The sequence below is a fragment of the Dipteris shenzhenensis genome, chromosome 28 (genome assembly GCF_047967505.1).
Source record: "Dipteris shenzhenensis isolate YYH24624 ecotype China chromosome 28, Dip_SZ_1.0, whole genome shotgun sequence".
In the NCBI taxonomy this organism is placed as follows: Eukaryota; Viridiplantae; Streptophyta; class Polypodiopsida; order Gleicheniales; family Dipteridaceae; genus Dipteris; species Dipteris shenzhenensis.
Genome location: NC_141623.1, coordinates 2,719,449 through 2,738,392, shown reverse-complemented (window position 1 = coordinate 2,738,392; position 18,944 = coordinate 2,719,449). Strand labels below are relative to the sequence as shown.

General features: G+C 43.6%; 1 protein-coding gene across 2 annotated transcripts in view; it reads left to right on the top strand.

Annotated features, from left to right (window-relative positions):
- The window catches only part of LOC147883042 (putative methyltransferase At2g41040, chloroplastic), a 130,539-nt gene that overhangs the window by 9,137 nt on the left and 102,458 nt on the right, over positions 1 to 18,944 (top strand). For both annotated transcript variants that reach the window (XM_087399389.1, XM_087399388.1), the window contains exon 2: positions 12,153 to 12,253. In XM_087399389.1, the coding sequence (XP_087255515.1) occupies positions 12,153 to 12,253 (101 nt within the window). The remainder of the gene's footprint in view (positions 1 to 12,152; positions 12,254 to 18,944) is intronic.

Here is an 18,944-nt window from a genome sequence, read left to right as displayed (position 1 = left end):
AGATCTGAGACGGGCTGACGTAAAGATCCATCTAGGGCTGTCCATCCAATCTCCTCCTTGAGAAGGTGTGCATGTTTGTATATTGCGTAAGAAAAAATCCTTCCAAGGCTCCTGACCAGGCATCAAATCTTTGACCACCATCTTGCAAAGCAAGGCTCTACACTGCAATTGAGGCCCCCTTCCTCAGTGGGTAGAATAAGAGTCTCCCAAGCCACCTTGGCTATCACATTTGAAGTGCCATCTAATCCACTCCACAAAAAATTCCTAATAGGTCTCTTGAGCTGAGTGATACTGCTTGTAGATCGACACCAACAAGAGCAAACAAACCAGGCTGTAGCCAACAGTACCTGGTTTACAACCACCACTCTGGATGCAAGGTCAAGTCTGGCCGAACTCCAAACTAGGAGTTTCCTCTTGATGCTCTCCAACATGGGAGCGATTTGCTGTGCTGGAGAAATGCCCACCCCAACCTGGCATACCTGAAGGAGACACCCCTCTGAATCCAAGTAAATCCAATATCAGCACCCCAATCTCGAGTGTCCTCATCACTAATCCAGAAACCATTGGATTTGTTCCAGTTAATGTGAGCCCCTGTTGCAATGCAAAATAAATCCAAGGCTGTCCTGAAAGAGGTGAGTGTTTGTGGAGTTGCATCCAAAAAAAAATCTGTCCTCTGCCAACTCATTGTGTAGTAACTCCTCTTCCAGTCTCAACGGAAGTCTCAGCCCAAAAATATCAGCTTGAGCTCTAATATAGAGGCTCATAGCTTCAGCCACAAATAAGAATAGAAAGGGGGCTAGAGGGCATCCCTGTCGGACTGATCTGGATATTTGAAAACTGTCTCCCCTGACTCCACCAATGAGTACGTGGCTATGGGCTGACTTGTAAAGAGTAGAAACCCCTTTAATCCACAAATCTGAAAATCCAAAGCGAAGAAGGGTTCCCTCGAGAAAACCCCAATCTACCTTGTCATATGCTTTTTCAAAATCAGGAGTAGAATTGTCAGTCTATGGCCCTCATGCATAGCCCACTCAGAAGCCTCCCAAAATGAGAATATATTATCAAAAATGCTTCTGCCATGGACAAAGCCTGTCTGTGTGTCATGTATAAGATCTGGCAGGATGGGCTGCAATCGCAGGCTGATGGCTTTTGCCAAGATCTCATACAAAGTGCCCGGTCTCCACTGAGACACTAAATTTCTGCAACCTCCTTTTGGGATAAGATGAATGAGACCGTCCGAGAGTGAGTCCGGCATCTCACTCAAGTCCCAAACGCCCTGCAGGGCTGAGGTGATGCAATCCCCAATCTGATCCCAAAAAATAATAAAAAAAGAGGGTATAAGTCCATTTAACCCTGGACAACTACCCTTATGAAGGTAGTAAGAGCGGTCCTGAACTCTATGTTGGTGAAGCATGCATCAAGTGAGGCTCTCATACCTCTATCCACCAACATAGGAATATGCTGCCAAATAACCTGTCTAGCATCATCTCTGGCCTGTGAATCAGGATCTGCAGTCAGAAGGGAGGCATAGTAATCTGAAGCAATCTGCATGACGGCATTTGGATGTGTCTGAAGTATCCCGTCTGAGTCAACAAGCTGCGAGACACTCTCTCTACTATGTCTAGGGCCGAGAGTAGAGAAGTATTGCTTGTTGACTCCAGAGCCCACATGTACCATTCCCTCCGTGTGGTGCTCTTGCTGTAGGAGTATGAGGTCATCACCCAAGTATATCTTAGTTCCTTTTAATGTTGCCCTCATGCTCATGAGGGTGGACCTGTCCATTGCTGTCCGGAGTTTCATTACCAGTGGCTTTGTCAACATCTCAGCGTTGATGTCTCACCTGTGACGTTCACACCCATCTTGGTGAAACAAGCTTTGGCATCTCCCATTGGAGTATCTCCCACTGTAGGCCTCTAACCAAGACATTTAAGGCCTTGTTGTTCTCTCTCTTTTCTTCCTCCAAGGCATCACAGATAAACTCCTTGGGGGCTGAGGATCTCTTTTTGACCACTTATTTCCATTCCAGCATTTCCTCTTCACTCTACGGGCCGTCATTGAGGAGGCAAGATTGAGATCCCAGAAAGTCTACGCTTGCTTTGTAGACTTTTGAAAGGCCTTTGATACAGTCGCATGAGCACGTATGATTAGGAGAAGAGATGTAGATCCCACGAGACATGATGCCAAGAGACTCCAAGAGATGCACGTATGATTAGGAGACTCCAAGAGATGCAGATTCCATGAGACATGATTGGGGAGGTGGTGAGCTTATATGAGTCTGTTAGAGGCGAACTACGTGCCCTTGGAGGCCTATTAGATTGGATTCAGAGCACGATTGGAGTGAAGTAAGGATACCCCCTCTCCCCAACGCTCTTTGGGTTCTATATTGATGAGATCACGACTTTCATTGACTGCCTAGGAGGGGAGGGATCCTTGCTTGTTGATCTGATAATACAGATACTATTGTACGCGGAGGACAGTCCTCATCTCCTCTTCAGCAATAGCAGGCCTATAGAGACACGCAGAGACCCTAGAGGTCTTTTGGAGGGATAGAGAGCCGATAGTCAACGTTGGCAAGACCAAGGTTATGATCCTCAACACCTCACGGGCAATACTTCATTGACACAGCTTCACCTACCGAGGAGAGGCGGCTGAGATTGTGCAGCCATACACCTATCTAGGGGTAGTCTTTGTACGGCTAGTTTTAACGACGACTCATGCAACCAGGGCACTGCTCACATGAGGGCAGGGGCTTTGCCTCGATTAGAGCGAGAGTGCTTTCACGCACACTTGTAAGACCCTCTAACGAAGGGATGTCTATTTAATGCCCTTGTGATGTGGACAACTATGTATGCAACACCCTTCGGGGGAAGTGTCCCATCAACGATTGGGTGGCAGAGATTCGAGAGGCTACAAGTGATTACCGGATTTAGGATGATTCGGAGTAAGCCCTCTATTCCTCATCAGATCATATAGGCAGAGTTTGCTATGACACTATTGTAGATTGATGCTATCTTCTAGATGGTGACATACCTTCACACGGTTTGAGACCTGCCTAGCTGGAGACTATGGAGGGTGGCACTAGAGTCATATAGGCGACTAGCTGAGAGTGAAGTTTGCACAGCTTGGTACTACACAAACGTAATGCATCTCCACCAACACCATAGCTGGTTTCTAAAGTGCAGGAAATGGTCGTCACTCAGGTGAAATCAATGAAACACGAGATTATTGCTGATGTAAGTAGCAAAGCGACCAAAGCAGATCCTTACATGGAAGGGAAAGAGCAGGATGCCAGAGAAACTAACAAGCCGATCTTACTCATTGAGGGATTACCATACGGTTACAAATCTCTCTCAATGACAAGGTAGCAAGGATCAAGATTCTCTGACAAATACACAAGCTGAAGGGCATAAAGATATGGATATTTGAGGAGCTCACTCCGACTCAGCTCAAGCTAAGAACCACTAAACTTGCTAAAGTGAAAGAATCCAAGAAAGCAGGAAACTGGGTGGTCTACCGTGAAGGGGAAGCACCAATTAGAGTATTCAAATCTAAGACCAAAGACTCTTAGTCTTAAACTGATGTAATGAAGGTCACACTATGATAGAACTAGAATATAGGTATGTTCTATAATAATTTGGAGCTATTGTATGCACTCTCTAGGAGATCCTTTGTTCACTCCTCCTCTCCTTGGAGATGTTTGTTTCTTTTTTAATGCGTACCTTGTCTCATAGGTCCGTGAGACCTTTTGCAGATGTTAATAGAACTTTCTTTCTTTCTTTCTACTTGGTTGCACGACGGTCCACTATGGATCTATGGAAGTACAAGCATCATCAATGAGACTTCACTGTGGTCCACTATCAATCTATGAACTTATAAGCAACATAGACTGTCACGTGGCCAGGCGGATCTACAGGGCAGCCAAGTGGCTCCATGTGGTGTACCCACAGACCAACACGTAGGCTCCGTAGACTGAGTCGGCCTGTCTGGGTCAGTTGGTTTAGTGGCCCTTGGGGCCTATAAAGGCCAGTAACTTAGACTCATTCATTTATCCATTGGCAGATCCAAGTTTGGAGCAGATTGGAGCTGCAGAAAGCCTGCCTCAAGAACCAGTTCAGGAGCAAGGGAGGTGGCTGATTGTAGCAGACAAAGAGCTCACAAAGTCTTCATCACTTGGCTGTACAGGGTAGCAAGGAGGATGGATCGAAGGGGGAGCTTGTGTCTCAACATTGGCTGCAGTTTGGAGCAGCAAGGAGGTGGGAAGAGGGTGACCAGCAGAACAAAGGTCGAGGCAGCAGTATGGCAGGACTTCATATTTATGGGCTGGAAGAAGCAGTATGGACGGGCAGGCTGAGGGTGTATGGAAGAAACAGTACACAGACAAGAGCGGCAAGCTGAGGGTGTACAGAGAAGGCTGTTGGGAGCGGCAGATAAGGGTGTACAAACGGGCAGGCTGAGGCATTGAGGAGGGGAGCATGGGCTGATGGCGGGGTGACAAAGAGCAGAGCAAGGATTGGGGAGCTGAGGTCTTGCCAGGATCGTTGGTGGCTTTTTCCTCCTTTTTGAAAGTTAAATATTAATACTTTGGTTTTGCAAAATGTTTTTGTAATGAGCTAGTTTTGAAACTAAACTTCCAATAACATGGTTCTTCGTAATTTGTTGTGTAGGTTGTAGAAGACTTAAGGTTGTTTCTATTTCTTGAAGTGTCTTGTGTGGGGTTTTTCCTACAAAGGCTGCTGTAGTTTGGGTGGCTGTGATTCTTCGATGCACATGTCGATATTTGCTAATCTTTGTCATGAATGAGTCAACTTTCTCATGGTTTCTTAACTGAAGGTGTCAATTAGTCAATCAATCCTTATGCCAATTCTTCTAGGGATTTCTTCTTACAAAAGTCGTATTTGGAAGCTGCATACTTTGTGAACTCTTCCTGTGAAACCTAATAGGGGAATTTCTATGCTCACAAAACATCACTTGAAAGAAATGAAAATTAACCAAGGCACAATGAGACAACGACAACCAACTAGGTACAATCTCCGCCCCCTAGATCAGTGGCTCACGCTTCCTCATGTAGAGTATTTATAATATTACATTGAAGTTCAAGGAGCCAAAATTATCCCTCCTTTCCCAAAAGGGATTACATTGAATGCCTCTTACAAAGCCTCTTTGGGCTCACTTTCAGTGATAGATGGATTTTATGGGTCTCCTCACTTTACTCTCTCTCTTCTAGCAGGATGGTGGTTTGTGGAGGTAGAGGACCGGCTTTTCAGCTATCCAGATCGGTACAACAGGGATGCCCGCTTGCACCTTAACTTTTCCTTTTCGTAGCGGAGGCTATGGGATACTTTATGCAGGCTACCAGTCATGGCACTTTGGGCCTTCATCTGCCTATCCGGCAGGAGCAGGAGCTTCTGGACACTGAGTTTGCTGATGATACGGCACTGACAGTCAGAGGACATGCATATAGTCTTGCTACTGCTGCGGATGCAATTGACAAGTTCTGCCTAGCCTCAGGGGGACTTGTCAATTGGAACAAATTAAAAGGCATTTGGACTGGAGCTCAGCAGGACACCCCAGCATGGGGAGGAGACAGAGGCTTTGTATGGATACCCAGAGGCACCTCCACGAGATATCTAGGCTTCTAGGTTGGCATTGAGATGTCCCCGACGCAACAGTTTGCCCCAGTTCTTGAGAGTATCCGGAGAAAGCTAGCCTACTGGAGTACGGCTAGACTCTCTTTGGCCGGAAGAGCACTAGTACTCAACCAGGTTCTACTAGCGACTATGTGGTATGTTGCGTCATGTTGGTGCTTTCATGCTGACTCGATTCGTCAGGTGAGGAGATTGCTTCGGAACTTTCTGTGGAGTGGTGGTGATGGTTCTGAGGACACTAGGGCCAGAGTTTCATGGGATACTATCACTTTACCTTTCTCGTAGGGAGGACTTGGGGTTCTTGATCCGGAGATGCAGAGTAGAGCCCTTTTAGTCAAACTTCTTGTTAGAGGTTTGACTCCAGGAGATCAGCCGTGGAAGGAGTTCCTACTGCATGGGATTCACCAGTGCACCCCCAGAGTAGTAGGTCAGTGGGCAGGTAGAGTTAGTTGGATCTTCCTGACGGACCAGCATTCTCAGCCTTTCTCACTACTTGTGAAAAGGCTTGTTCAGATATGGGATCATTTTCGACAGCACCTCATCAGAGCAGTTCCCTCCTCCAGAGAGGAAATTGCCCGACAGCCACTTTACCATAACTCCCTAGTTTGGTACCAGGGATCTTCCCTTGGTACAGAACTTAGGACTCTCCCTTAGCCAGATGGCATGCTCAGGGGGTGGTGACAGTCGGAGATTGGTTCAGGGAAGGTGTGGAGATGTCAGAGGAGGTGATCAGAGATAGACATGGGCCACATGGACAGATTGCTGCCACCAGATTACTGATCATGAGAGCTATTTCTCAGGAGTGGAGGGATGTACTTACAGATCCAGCCTATGTTGATCCCATTTCTACTTGGTCAGGTTGTTTTAGTGAGGCTGGGCTATGTATTGGAGTTCGCTTAGGACCGGCACCGTTTATTTATTTTGAGATGGACTCCTCTCACAGATTGTAGCCCACTCAGCTGCTGGATCGTCAGGAGCTTCTTTGGCAGAGAGTTAGGGTCATTGGTTGCCTGGGTAAGGAATGGGCCACAGATCCTTCCAGGTTGACCATTGCAGAGGATATTAGATGGAGACTTTGGATTTTTCAGGGTCGACCTCTTGCGGAGCTTGACTGGGACCCAGGTGAGTGGGCATGGCTTGCTCCGGTGGCAGGCGTTCGTCCTCTTTCTTTCTTCCAGTACTCGACGAGGGCAAGTTATAGGCTTCAGCAGAGAGACTCTCATCACATTCCATCTGCCTCCCAGTATTGGCATGCACAGGGACTTACTGCAGAGCTCTTGCTGAGCTACTGGACTCACTTTTGGGGCATTAGTAGAGCCAGGAAAGTCTCCTACTTTCTTTGGCTCACTATACATAGGGGCATACCTGTGGGTAGTTGGCTCAGCAGATGGTAGACCCTCCTTGTGTATGCGTTGTCAGCTTGCAGAGGAATCTAGCAAGCATTGTTTATGGAGTTGCACCAGCTCTAGAGTGGTATGGACAGGTATCTTCAGGTTGTTCTCATATGTTACATGTGAGTCCTTTTTGATGACGTGGGGCGCTGCTCTTTGGGGGAGAGGATCTGGAGCCTTTACTCTCTTTGAGCCAGAGCCAGGAGACCTCGGTTTCTTCATGCAGCGTCGCCAGAGACGGGGTCCCACGGAGGCCAGCATCATGTAGCCGCAAGATTTACTTTTGGTAGCAGCACAGGATTCCATGCCTACTTCAGCTGCAGGGTCAGCCTAGGAGGTGATTTCCAGCATTACCCTATGGCGGATATGGTGTTCGCGATGTTCTTTTGTCCTTGGGGACCATTTATGCATAGAGGCTGGCACTCTCGCTTCCATTTGGGCAGAGATTATCTTCACTCTTAGGAGTCAGTGGGAGCGATGTACAGGCACCTCTTTGGCAGCTCGTGGGAGACTTATATCCTTCATGAGGACATGGGACGGCTCTTTATTTTTTCACTTGACCCTGGGATGTCGTGGCATTTTAGACCACCTCCATGGCTTTTTTGCCACATTGTTGAGGCTAGGGATAGAGTACTTTCTCTCCCACCTGTTGTATGATCTGTTTTGAACGGAATATATCACTCTTTAATTAAAAATGGATCATATCCCATTCTTTCTACAAAGCCACTTTGGGCTTACTTTATTCAAAAATACTGTATGCCTTCTATCACATATATTGCTCAAGGTTTACAATATCAATCAAATACAAAATTGGGCCCATGGCCACATACTATGCACCTTGCGATAACTCAATCGGTACCCTCTTACTAATTCCAATCCTCCACTAGTTCCATCACTTGTACTCAAGCCACCAATTACAACATGAGTATTAACATGGAATCACCCACATACGACAATCTAGCAAGGCAAATCATATGCAAGTTAGGCGTCCCAACTAAACCACGTAAAGCATCCACTAGGATTCTCACCGCGTCCGGTGCACTCCTTTGGAATACTTTGCAAGGAGTCACACTTGACTAAACAAAAATTATGTCCAGAGTAAGAAATATGAGAAATATAATTTTTGTAACATCCCACTTGCTTAGATTGCAACTGACCTCAGTTGCGTGCTTGATTGTAGGAACTGATGAGGTCTGGAAAAGATTGAAAGAACCGCCCATGAATCCACTGAGCATCATCTCTCGGATGATCTTAAACTTAAGTAAATATTTAACATTAACATTTCCTTTTCGGGTTGTGATTTGTTGATGATCAACAACGCATTTAGGTTCAAGTATTTCCTCTTTATCAACAATCAATGAAGCCTCTTTATAAATAAGATGTCTAGGTAAAGTTCCTTTGAATGGTTTCAAAAGGCTAATGTGAAAGGCATTATGGAATTTCTAACGATCAGGTAATTCAAGCCTATATGCAAGATCATTGATTTCTGAATTACTTTAAATGGTCCATAGAAACGTGGAGACATTTTGATAACTGGCCATTTCTCAACTCGTCAATTCGCAAAAGAACGTAATCCCTTTGAAAATCATATGTTTCCACTTCTTATCGGCTTGTCTAGTTTACTTTTCTTGAGCAATAGCAATGGCTTCTTTAATCTCTTTGAGAATATGCTGATAAGTATGAGTAAATGCTTCAGTTGCTTTAACTCTATGGGTTAATCTAGTGATAGGTATAGGTAGAACTTTCCCATAGATTATCTCAAAGGGTGCTCTTCCAGTTGCTGAATGAGATGTATATTGTAGGCAAACTGTAAGAGATGAATATACTTGTCCCAAGTCTTTGGTTGACTGTCCACATAAGCTTTTAGCATATCCATAATAGTACTATTTGTGAGTTTAGTTTGTCCATTGGATTCTGGATGAAAAGCTGAGAAGAAATCTAACTTAGTGGCTAGATTATGAAATAATGCAGTCCAAAAATTATTGCAAAACTTCGAATCTCGGTCAGATACTATGATCTTTGGCAAGCCATGATGAACAAATATGTGCTTGCTGAATATATGTGTAGCTTGCTGGATAGTTAAAGTCTTCTTGCATGGGATAAAATAGGCTTGCTTACTAAAGCGATCCACTATAGTCTATATCATATCATATTGATTTGCTATAGTAGGAAAGCCTATTATGAAGTCCATGGATATTTGTTCCGAGGATTGCATAGGAATAGGCAAAGGCATTAGCAATCCAGAAGTCTTTCCTTTATAACTCTTAATCTTTTGACAAGTACTGCTTTCGGCAACAAACTTTGCCACATCTTTTCTTATAGTAGGCCAATGGAATTGTCTTGCTATCACTTATAAAGTGGCAGTCACTCCCCTATGTCGCATATAGGGTGGTTGGTATATTTCTTCTATTACAATTTGTCTGAAGGGTCGAGTAATGCATAATTTCTTTTGATAAAAGAGATATCCATCATTGCGGGAATATTCTAACACAGGATTCCAATTATTATTCTCAAGTTGTTCCATATATCAGAAAACTATGGATCCCCTTGATAGAATTTCTCATAACTTCGAAAGTTTGAATTTCTATAGCAGTAATGTGATTAAGCAAACTACATTCTCTTTACTAGGTTGATATTGAATCATGGGCTGAAAACTTTGTATAAATGATGCCCATTGGATGTGTCTATCGGATATTAGTGGCTGGGTCAACAAATGCTTGATACTTTGTTGATATGTTTTGATGATAAATTTAACTCCCATTAAATTACGTTTCCACATCCTTAAGGCATGCACAACAACGATTAATTACATTGCGCCGGTTTTAATTTTCAGCTCTCATATACTATAATAACGGCTCCAATTCCATATCCACTAGCATCGGGTACAACTACAAAGAATGGTCTAGAGAAATCTGATAGTTGCATCACAGGAGCTTTCGTGAGAGCTTCTTTCAAAGCCGCAAAAGATTTATCTTGACGCTCGATTTATAAAAAATGCTTAGCTTTTTTAAAAAGTTATGTAAATGGATGTACAATGAATACAAACTTCTTGACAAACTTCTTATAAAAGCTACATAATTCCAAGAATGATCTTAATTCATACATATCTCGGGGTTCAAGCCATGTGACTATACATTCGATCTTCTTTGGGTCTACTCGAATCCCATCAGCTAATACTATGTGACCCGAGTACTCTATCTGATCTTGAAAGAAAAGAGCCACAAATGCAACAAGAACCCACACATGCAAAGCTTACACACCCCTGTTGAATGAAGAACATACCTTGTCATTAGCCTCTTCTCCTGCTCTTAATGTAATCTATGATTTCTATGGAATCAAAATAAGGGCTGATGGTAGACATTATCCCATAGTTGATTTTTCTTGTTTTTGTTGGGTGGAGTCCAACTTGGCTTGAGGTGGCATAGATGACCAAGGCCTGAGGTGGCATAGATGACTAATAGAGCTGAAGTAAAGGTTGGACGATGTTGCAGAGCTACAATATCCTTGCTAGAATTTGGCTTCTAATAAATGAGGACCTAGAACAAAACCCTTGAAAAAAGAGCCATATATTCAGGTATGACATTTCAAAGAAGGCAGATGTGCGGGTAGAGTAGCATGTGGCCTATGTGTTGATTCGGTGCGTGAGGCAAAGAGGCCAAGATGACAGCGGGTTGTTGGACTGAGGCAGAGGTCATAGAGGCGACATAGCTGTAGTCAGCAAAGGCGATAAGAGGCGGCGCAATGAATGTGCGGTTAATGCAAGGTTGCGGGCAGACTGGTTGTTCAAACTCACAGACCAATAGAGATACAATAGAATAGTGATGAGCAAACAGTCCCGTTTGCCTTAATGCTCTTCTAGTAGAAATGAACGTCTTCATTTAATTCCTCTTCTCATGACGCAATTGATGCGATTTTTTTTTGGGACCCTCTTTCAACTTTACCACCGCACTACATGGCCCATAGTACTCACAAGGGAGCTTTCATCATCACCTCCTTAACAAACCTAGAGTGTAGTCAAAGCTTTGATACCACTGAAATAAAAAAGGGGAATTTCACAAAATACCACTTGAAAGAAATGAAAATCAACCAAGGCACAATGAGACAACGACAACCAATTGGGTACAATCTGCCCCCCCCTAGATGAGTGGGTCACGCTTTCTCATCTAGAGTATTTATAATATTTCGTTGAAGTTCAAGGAGCCAAAATTATCCCCCCTTTCCCAAAAGGGATTACATTGAATGTATCTTACAAAGCCTCTTTGGGGTTACTTTATCAAAAAATAGATCGCGTCCCATTCTTTCTACAAAGTCACTTTGGGCGTACTTTATTGAAAAATAGTTTATGCCTTCATATATTGTTCAAGTTTTACAATATCAATTAAGGTTTACAATATATTGTTCAAGGTATATTGTTCAAGGTTTACAATATCAATCAAATACAATATTGGCCCATGGCCACATGCTATGCACCGTGCAACACCTCAATCGGTACCCTCGCACTAATTCCAATCCTCGGCACTAGTTCCATCACTTGTACTCAAGCCGCCAATTAGATTAGTTGTTAACAATCAATTGAACGAATCAGCGAATCAATCAATTCCAATATAATTGTGCTCAAAGTACAATAATCAAACATAACACCAATAGCAACATCAATATTAACATGGAATCACCCACAATACCGACCATCTAGTGTGGCAAATCACAGGCTAGTTAGGCATCCCCAACTAAACCACACATAGCATCCACTAGGACTCCCGCAGTGTTCGGTGCACTCCTATGGAATATTTTGCAATAGTCACACTTGACTGAAATAAAATAATGTCCAAAGCAAGAAATATTAGAAATGCAATTTCCGTAACATCCTGTTAGGCTTATTGTGAATTCTTGTGTCTCTCTGCTTAATTTTAAGGGCTTTGGGCATTGTACTTAGAGCACAATGGTGCTCCTTGTCCCTTTATGACAATGTTTGTTCATGGACAATACCTGTTCTGCAAGCGGCTTCTACAGCCTTGAATATTTCCTTGAATTTCCCTTTTCTATTTCCTTTCATTTTATGAAACAAAAGATTAAGACCAAGCAGACACTTTTTGAAAAAAGACTTCTGTAAGCACAGGATCAGACCGCGAAGCAATCATTGAAGTCAGAGGTGGAGCTGCTAGCATGTCCAATCTGCTTTGAGCCTCTGATACGTAAAGGACCTCTGGGCCTTAACTTGTGAGTGAGATCTCTCCGCTTCAATCCGTTGTTGTTAATCCTTTTCTGATACCTTATTTGGTATGTTACTTCATAAGGGTTTTGGCTAACATTTTCATTGTAGAATTGATATGTTTTGAAGTTTCAGGAGATACCGGTCCAAGTTCAAAGTTGTGGATGTTTGCTTTCTAATGCCTGCCTTATAAAATTTTGAGCTTGATCAACTACTTTTATGTCAATAGCTTATTTCACAGTTTAAAGTGGCTGTTTTAAAATAATTTGTTGAACTGCTTATCAGAATGGCATGTATTTCACTTATAAGCTGAGGGGAAATATTTATTGTTCACAATTAAATGAAAAACAACAAGTAGTCTTGTGATTTACAGATAAGTTGAGCAATTGGTCTTGCATTACATCATCTACATTGGCCTGATTTTGTGCTATTTTTAATTAACTTTACAGACCTATACAGATAACCAAGTAAATGGTGTATTGTACTTGGAGAAATGAATTTAAAGAGCCAACATGAAATACCATAATATTTACATTGCAGAATTGTCTCCTTCTATCAGGAATCAGAATTACTGCAGCTGGAGAAATGATCTAAATTGATAAAAGATGATAACTAATAACGCCCTCAACTTGGTGCTCGGAAACTGCTCCACGGCTGTTCTAGCAGGCTGGCTTGCTGTTTTTCACCTGCCAGCGCTGTAAGTGGCTTTTTTCAAGGCTGCCAAGGCTGCAAGAACAATTCGTAGGTTTGCTAGGAGCTACTAGATCAAGTCGCCATCTGTTTGAGGGCTGCTAGGAGAAACGGCACAACTGCCAAGAGCTACTAGAGCAAAGTCGCCATCTATGTGAGGGATGTGAAATCTGATTTGCCTTTTGCCAGAGGCTTCTAGAAGAAATCGTCTACAGCCTGGTAGCTTCCAGGAGAAATCGCCTACTGCCAAGAGCCTCCAGTTGGATTTGCCTTCAGCCAAGAGGGCTCCAGTTCGATTCACATGCATGCTAGGAGTTGCCAGATTGATTCTTCTTGTTCCAAGAGTGCTCTAGATTGATTTCTCCTACTTTTCCAGTGCCAGTTGTCAGGTTTGGGTTGCGTGCTACCTCCTGACAGCCTAGAGTTGCTTCTAAAATTCTCTATTAGACAGTTTGTATGGAGAGTTGCCTTCTTTTCTCTGTCAGGTAGAGTATCCCGAGAGGACAGCAAGGATTTGGCACTAGTGACAACCTGTGAGAGCTATGTGTCTGAGTCGGTCTACTAGCAATAGCTATGGGCTGTGTGCAAACTTTGTGTGTCGGAGAGATTGATGCTTGGCCAGCCAAGAAGGAGCTGATTCTACCTTGTAGGTGTTGATGGGATTTTGGTACAGTTGTCCATGGATTATGCACTAGGTTTTGGATGCCTTTGTAAGCGAGGAATTGGCTAGTGTTGCAGGTTGTTCAGTACCTGGTAGTTGGATGCCAGTTTACCAGGAGTAGTGCCGTGGAAATTGGAATGTTATCTACCAAGAATTGTGCTAAAGATTGGATGCTTTTCACCAGGAATTGGCACAGTAGTAGCAGGATGTCAAGCGTCTGCCCCTTTTTGGTTTCAGTTGGCTAGTTTGTGACAAGCGCAAGGGAGTTGACCTTGCTGTAATTTTTTCTTTTTGAATAAAGAATAAAGAAATACCGAAAGGGGTGCCAAAGTTTGGGGCCAATCGGGTGTCTGGTTTCGGAGTAGGAGCAATCTAGCTCCCTATTGTGGTTTATGATTTCTCTTGAGTTGCTGAAATTGTTCGCTAAGTGGCTGTAATAATGGTATTTACTGGTTAATATTTATTTACTGCCCTTTAGTTTATCTAAAGGCTGGTTTCAGTGGTTCCATTGCTGGGACATCACCATCTGTCTCAAGAGGTGAGCTTGTGGTTGTTGCTGGGGCAAGTACCATTTGCTGGAAATTAGCTTTACAGTCAAGAGAATTCAGCCAAGATGTTGTGCAGTGAATGTGCCAGAGGATATGCCATATGAGGAAGAGCCAGAGGCTGAAGATTTGGAGGAATAGGATGAGATCTTGGTTCCAGAACATTGGCACATAGGAAAAGAAAAGTTAAGAGGTGGAGTTCCTTGTTGCTATCTGGGGATATTGGATGCGACGTGGATGGAGGAGGGTGAACTGGCAGATTCACCTCAATGTTGCACCTCTACTTTTCAGTTTGAGCCGACTACGGTTGGGCTCTTTAAGGCTGAACAAAGCAAAGGGGTCTGGAGCATTGCCTGATGCTCAAGAAGGGGGTAGCACCTCCATTCACTCAGGTAAGATAGCTCAGTTGTCTAGAAGCTGCTTGGTGACACTATATGTCTAAACTGAGGTACCACTTGTTGACGGTATATCTGTCATGGGACTTGATCAGTGTACTGATCACTGCAACGCACGAAGAGTTGCTCACATTAAAGCCCGGTTTTTGGCTTGTGCCGCTGGGATGATGCATTGGTATATGGTTTGTATCTCAAGCTCTACAGGATCATATATGCAATGTTGGTTATGCATTGCTCGTTTTGCAATGTTAGTTATGCATTGCTCGTGCTGCAATGTTAGTTATGCACTGCTTGTTTTGCAATGTTGGTTATGCATTGCTGAGTTTTGCAATGTTAGTTATGCATTGCTCGTTTTGCAATGTTGGTTATGCATTGCTAGTGTTGCAATGTTAGTTATGTGTTGCAATGCGATACAGTACATGTTTTTTTAACGGCACTCTAGCACATCGTTATTCTTTCTTAAAAGTTCACGGACTGCAGTTTCTGTGGTGGTATATGGTTTGCTATTCTAAGCCCTGCAAATCATATCTGCAACACGAGTTTTGCATTGCATGTTGGAGCATACATGTGATGGCAGTAGATGCCAAAGTTAATGGTTCACTTTCTATCATGGTTGTAAGACACGTTAAGGCACGACACGTTAGACATGCTTCAGACACGAGTGTCTAAAGTGTCTCAAAGATAAGACACGTAAGACACGCCATTGTGGTTATAATAATAAATATTTAATTAATGTGTGTATACGTATACAAATGTACAACTTGCTAGCATAGCTAGTTGCTAGATTCTAGAAGTACTATAAGCTACACTCAAACAATGCAAGAAGTAACAATGCACTTGTACAATGTAGTTAAGAGTCAAGACTCTTCACGCTCAAGACTTAAAAGTTAAAGTTAAGACTCACAACTCAAGAGCTCGCAAGTTTTGAGTACTTCAAGGTTTAAACTGACAATTGAATCTTGTCACATGTGACATGAATGAAATCTGCATCTCGATACATGTAATTGAAAGGAAACTTTCGACTCTCAAGACTCAAATCTTTGAAGATTCATCCTAATCCAAATCTACGAGGTCACTGCCACTGCTAGATCCTAAGTCACCATCAATGATAGCATGGGTAAGTCAAACTCAATGTTTGGTTACTCCCCACCCACCCCCAAAAAAAAAAAACAAGAGTGTCTAAAGGTGTCTTAAGGTAAGACACGTGTCTTATCATAAGACATGAGTGTCTTAACAACCATACTTTCTATGGTATTCTTGTGAATACTTGTGGTTTGAATTGTGAATCTGTGTGGTTTTGATACATTAGCTACTGTTATGTTCATGATGTACCACAAGTTGTGGGTTCTACGGGCTGGCCATAAGTGGGTTAAGCATCGAGAGGAACATATGTGAAAAGTACATGTGGGATGTATGTTTGCATGCATTCAGTATTTTTTATGTGTTCATGATGTACCATAAGTTGTGGGTCCTTCGGGATGGCCATAAGAGAAGTGGGTAAAGCATCTTGAGAAGTGTTTGTTTGCATGCATTGAGTGCTTGCATATGCTTTGTTGTACATCAAGTTGTGGGTCTTGCGGGATGGCCATATGAGGAGAGGGTAAAGTGTATGGACCTCAAAAAGACAGAGAGAGGCAAGTCACAAGGTGGGAAAGTGCTCCACGGCTGTTCTAGCAGGTCCTCTTGCTGTTTTTCACCTGCTAGTGTTGTAGTTGGCTGTTTTCAAGGCTTCCAGGGCTGCCAGAACAATTCACAGGTTTGCGAAGAGCTACCAGATCAAGTCGCCATCTGTTTCAGGGCTGCCAAGAGAAATCGTAGGACTTCCAGGAGCTACTAGAGCAAAGTCACCATCTGTTGGATGGCTGACTGGCTGAGAAGCTGCAAAATCTGATTCGCTTGTTGCTAGAGGCTTCCAGAAGATATCACCTACATTCGGATAGCTTCGAGAAGAAATCGCTTACTGCCAAAAGCCTCTAGTTGGATTTGCCTTTAGCCAAGAGGGCTCCAGTTTGATTTGTATGCCTGCTAGGAGTTGCCAGATTGATTCGCCTTGTTCCAGGAGTTCTCCAGATTGATTTCGCCTACTTTGCTAGTGCTAGTTGTCAGGTCTAGGTTGCGTGCCAGCTCCGGACAGCCAAGAGTTGCTTCCAAAATTCTCCATTAGAGAGCTTACATGGAGAGTTGCCTTTGTTTCTCTATCAGCTAAGAGTATCCCTGGGAGGACAGCAAGGGTTTGGCACTATTGACAGCCTGTGAGAGCTATGTAGCTGAGTCGGTCTACTAGCAATAGCTCCAGGCTGTGTGCAAACCTTGTGTGTCTGAGGGATTGATGCTTGGACAGCCAGGAAGGGGGTGATTCTACCTTGTAGGTGTTGATGGGATTTCGGAACAGTTGGCCATGGACTATGCACTGGGTTTTGGATGCCTTTGTAAGCCAGGAATTGGCTAGTGTTGCAGGTTGTTCGGTATCTGGTAGTCGGATGCTAGTTTACCAGGAACAGTGCCGTGGTAATCAGAATGTTATCTATTAGGAATTGTGCCCTGGACATTGGATGTTTTTTGCCAAGAATTGGCCCAGTAGTAGTTTTTGGTTTCAGTTGGCTATTTTGTGACAGAGGCAAGGAAGTTGTCCTCACTATAATTTTTGCCTTGTAACTAAAGAATAAAGAAATACCGAAAGGGGCACCAAAGTTTGGGGCCAATTGGGTGTCTGGTTTCTGAGTAGAAGCAATCTAGCTCCCTATTGTGGTTTCTGTTTTCTCTTGAGTTGCTGAAATTGCTCTCTAAGTGGCTGTAATAATGGTATTTACTGGTTAATATTTATTTACCGCCCTTTAGTTTATCTAAAGGCTGGTTTCAATTAGTGAAGAAAGATACTTTACATGCAGTGATGGCTGTGATTTCTTGTCACCATTTGGTATTTCTTTGAAGAAATAAAGTATAATCTTTATTAGAATTGGCTTCAGTCAAAGAATGTTGACTTTGGTAACTAAGAATAAGTTTTATTATTTTACTTTGCTTTGCATTGGTAGAGGAGAATTGTGAGTGTTACGTCAGCCATAATTATTAAGTCAAGGCTTAGGCAGGAAACCGGGATGGCTTGACAATGCAATGGTGGACACAAGAACTAATGCCTAGAAATATGTAGGGAAAGAATTTATCTCAGTAGTACTTGAGGAGGAAAAGAGGAGGACCAGCAAGGCTCTAAATGTCCTTGTGAGGGGCTTACCAATGGGAGACACTCCAATGGTAGATGCCAGGTACTGTTCACTAAAAGGGGGATCAATCTCACATGCAAGACAGCCTGGAGGGTAGGCAAAATTAAAGCACATACAAAGCCACTAGTGCTGAAGTTCAGGACAGGCATGGACAGGAAGACTCTCATGAGCACAAGAGCGACTTTGAAAGGAACCAGAATCTACCTGGATGACGAGTCACCCTCCTACAACAAGAGCACCGATGGGAAGGCATGGTACAAGTAATGGCAGCAAGAGAAGCAGGGAAATGGGCAGCATATAGGGATGGTAAAGTGACCATCCGAGAGAGAGGAGACAAGGAAGATAAGGAAGAGAAGGAAGAGGGAGAATTATGATGGTGTCAAGTCCATGGGATGAGTACACACATTGGACTGAAAATAGCAGTATAGAATTGTAATGGCACATTATGGTTCGATCCGGGAGGTTTCCTAGAGACTATAGTGATAGAGATATAATCTTTTACATGGAGACGCACGAGAGCCCAGAGAGAGGGCTGCCCATAGTGACAGGATCCACATGGGAGTCAGCTCATAGGAGGGAGTTGAGGAGAGAGAGCGGAGTACGAGGCTCTGGGGGGTAGTTGTCCTCTTCAAATCACACCTGAGACCCTCATATCTGTGGTACGACGAGAGGAGCATGCACGACACATGTGGATATGAGTCCAGTTGTCGGGTGCCCAACCTATCTTTATTCCGGTATGCTACTTCCCTCCAGACACGTCATCCTATGCACGAGAGGTCACTGCAGAGGGACACATCCCATATGAGACGATTCATGATGACATCGTGGAGTTCTCCAAACAGGGAGACACCCTCCTACTGAGGGACGTTAATGCACGGACATGAGATAGACAGGTGGGTCTGCTTGACTTCATAGATGACAAAGATTCCCACATAGTCCCCGAGCTAGATGCAGCTGAGCTAGGGATACTGAGGCACTCTGCAGATGCCCCACATGTGACAAGATACGGGCGACATTAGTATCTGCCGAGATACTGGCCATAGTCTGAGAAGGGTGAACCTGGGAGTCCTCCAAAGCCTTTGTACATCTGGCTCTCCAAATATGCCATGCTGAGATAGTAGCAAGAATCTCCCAAGATGTGTCTACAGAAGCGTGAGGAGCTCTGAATGGAGTAAACGGAACATCCCAGA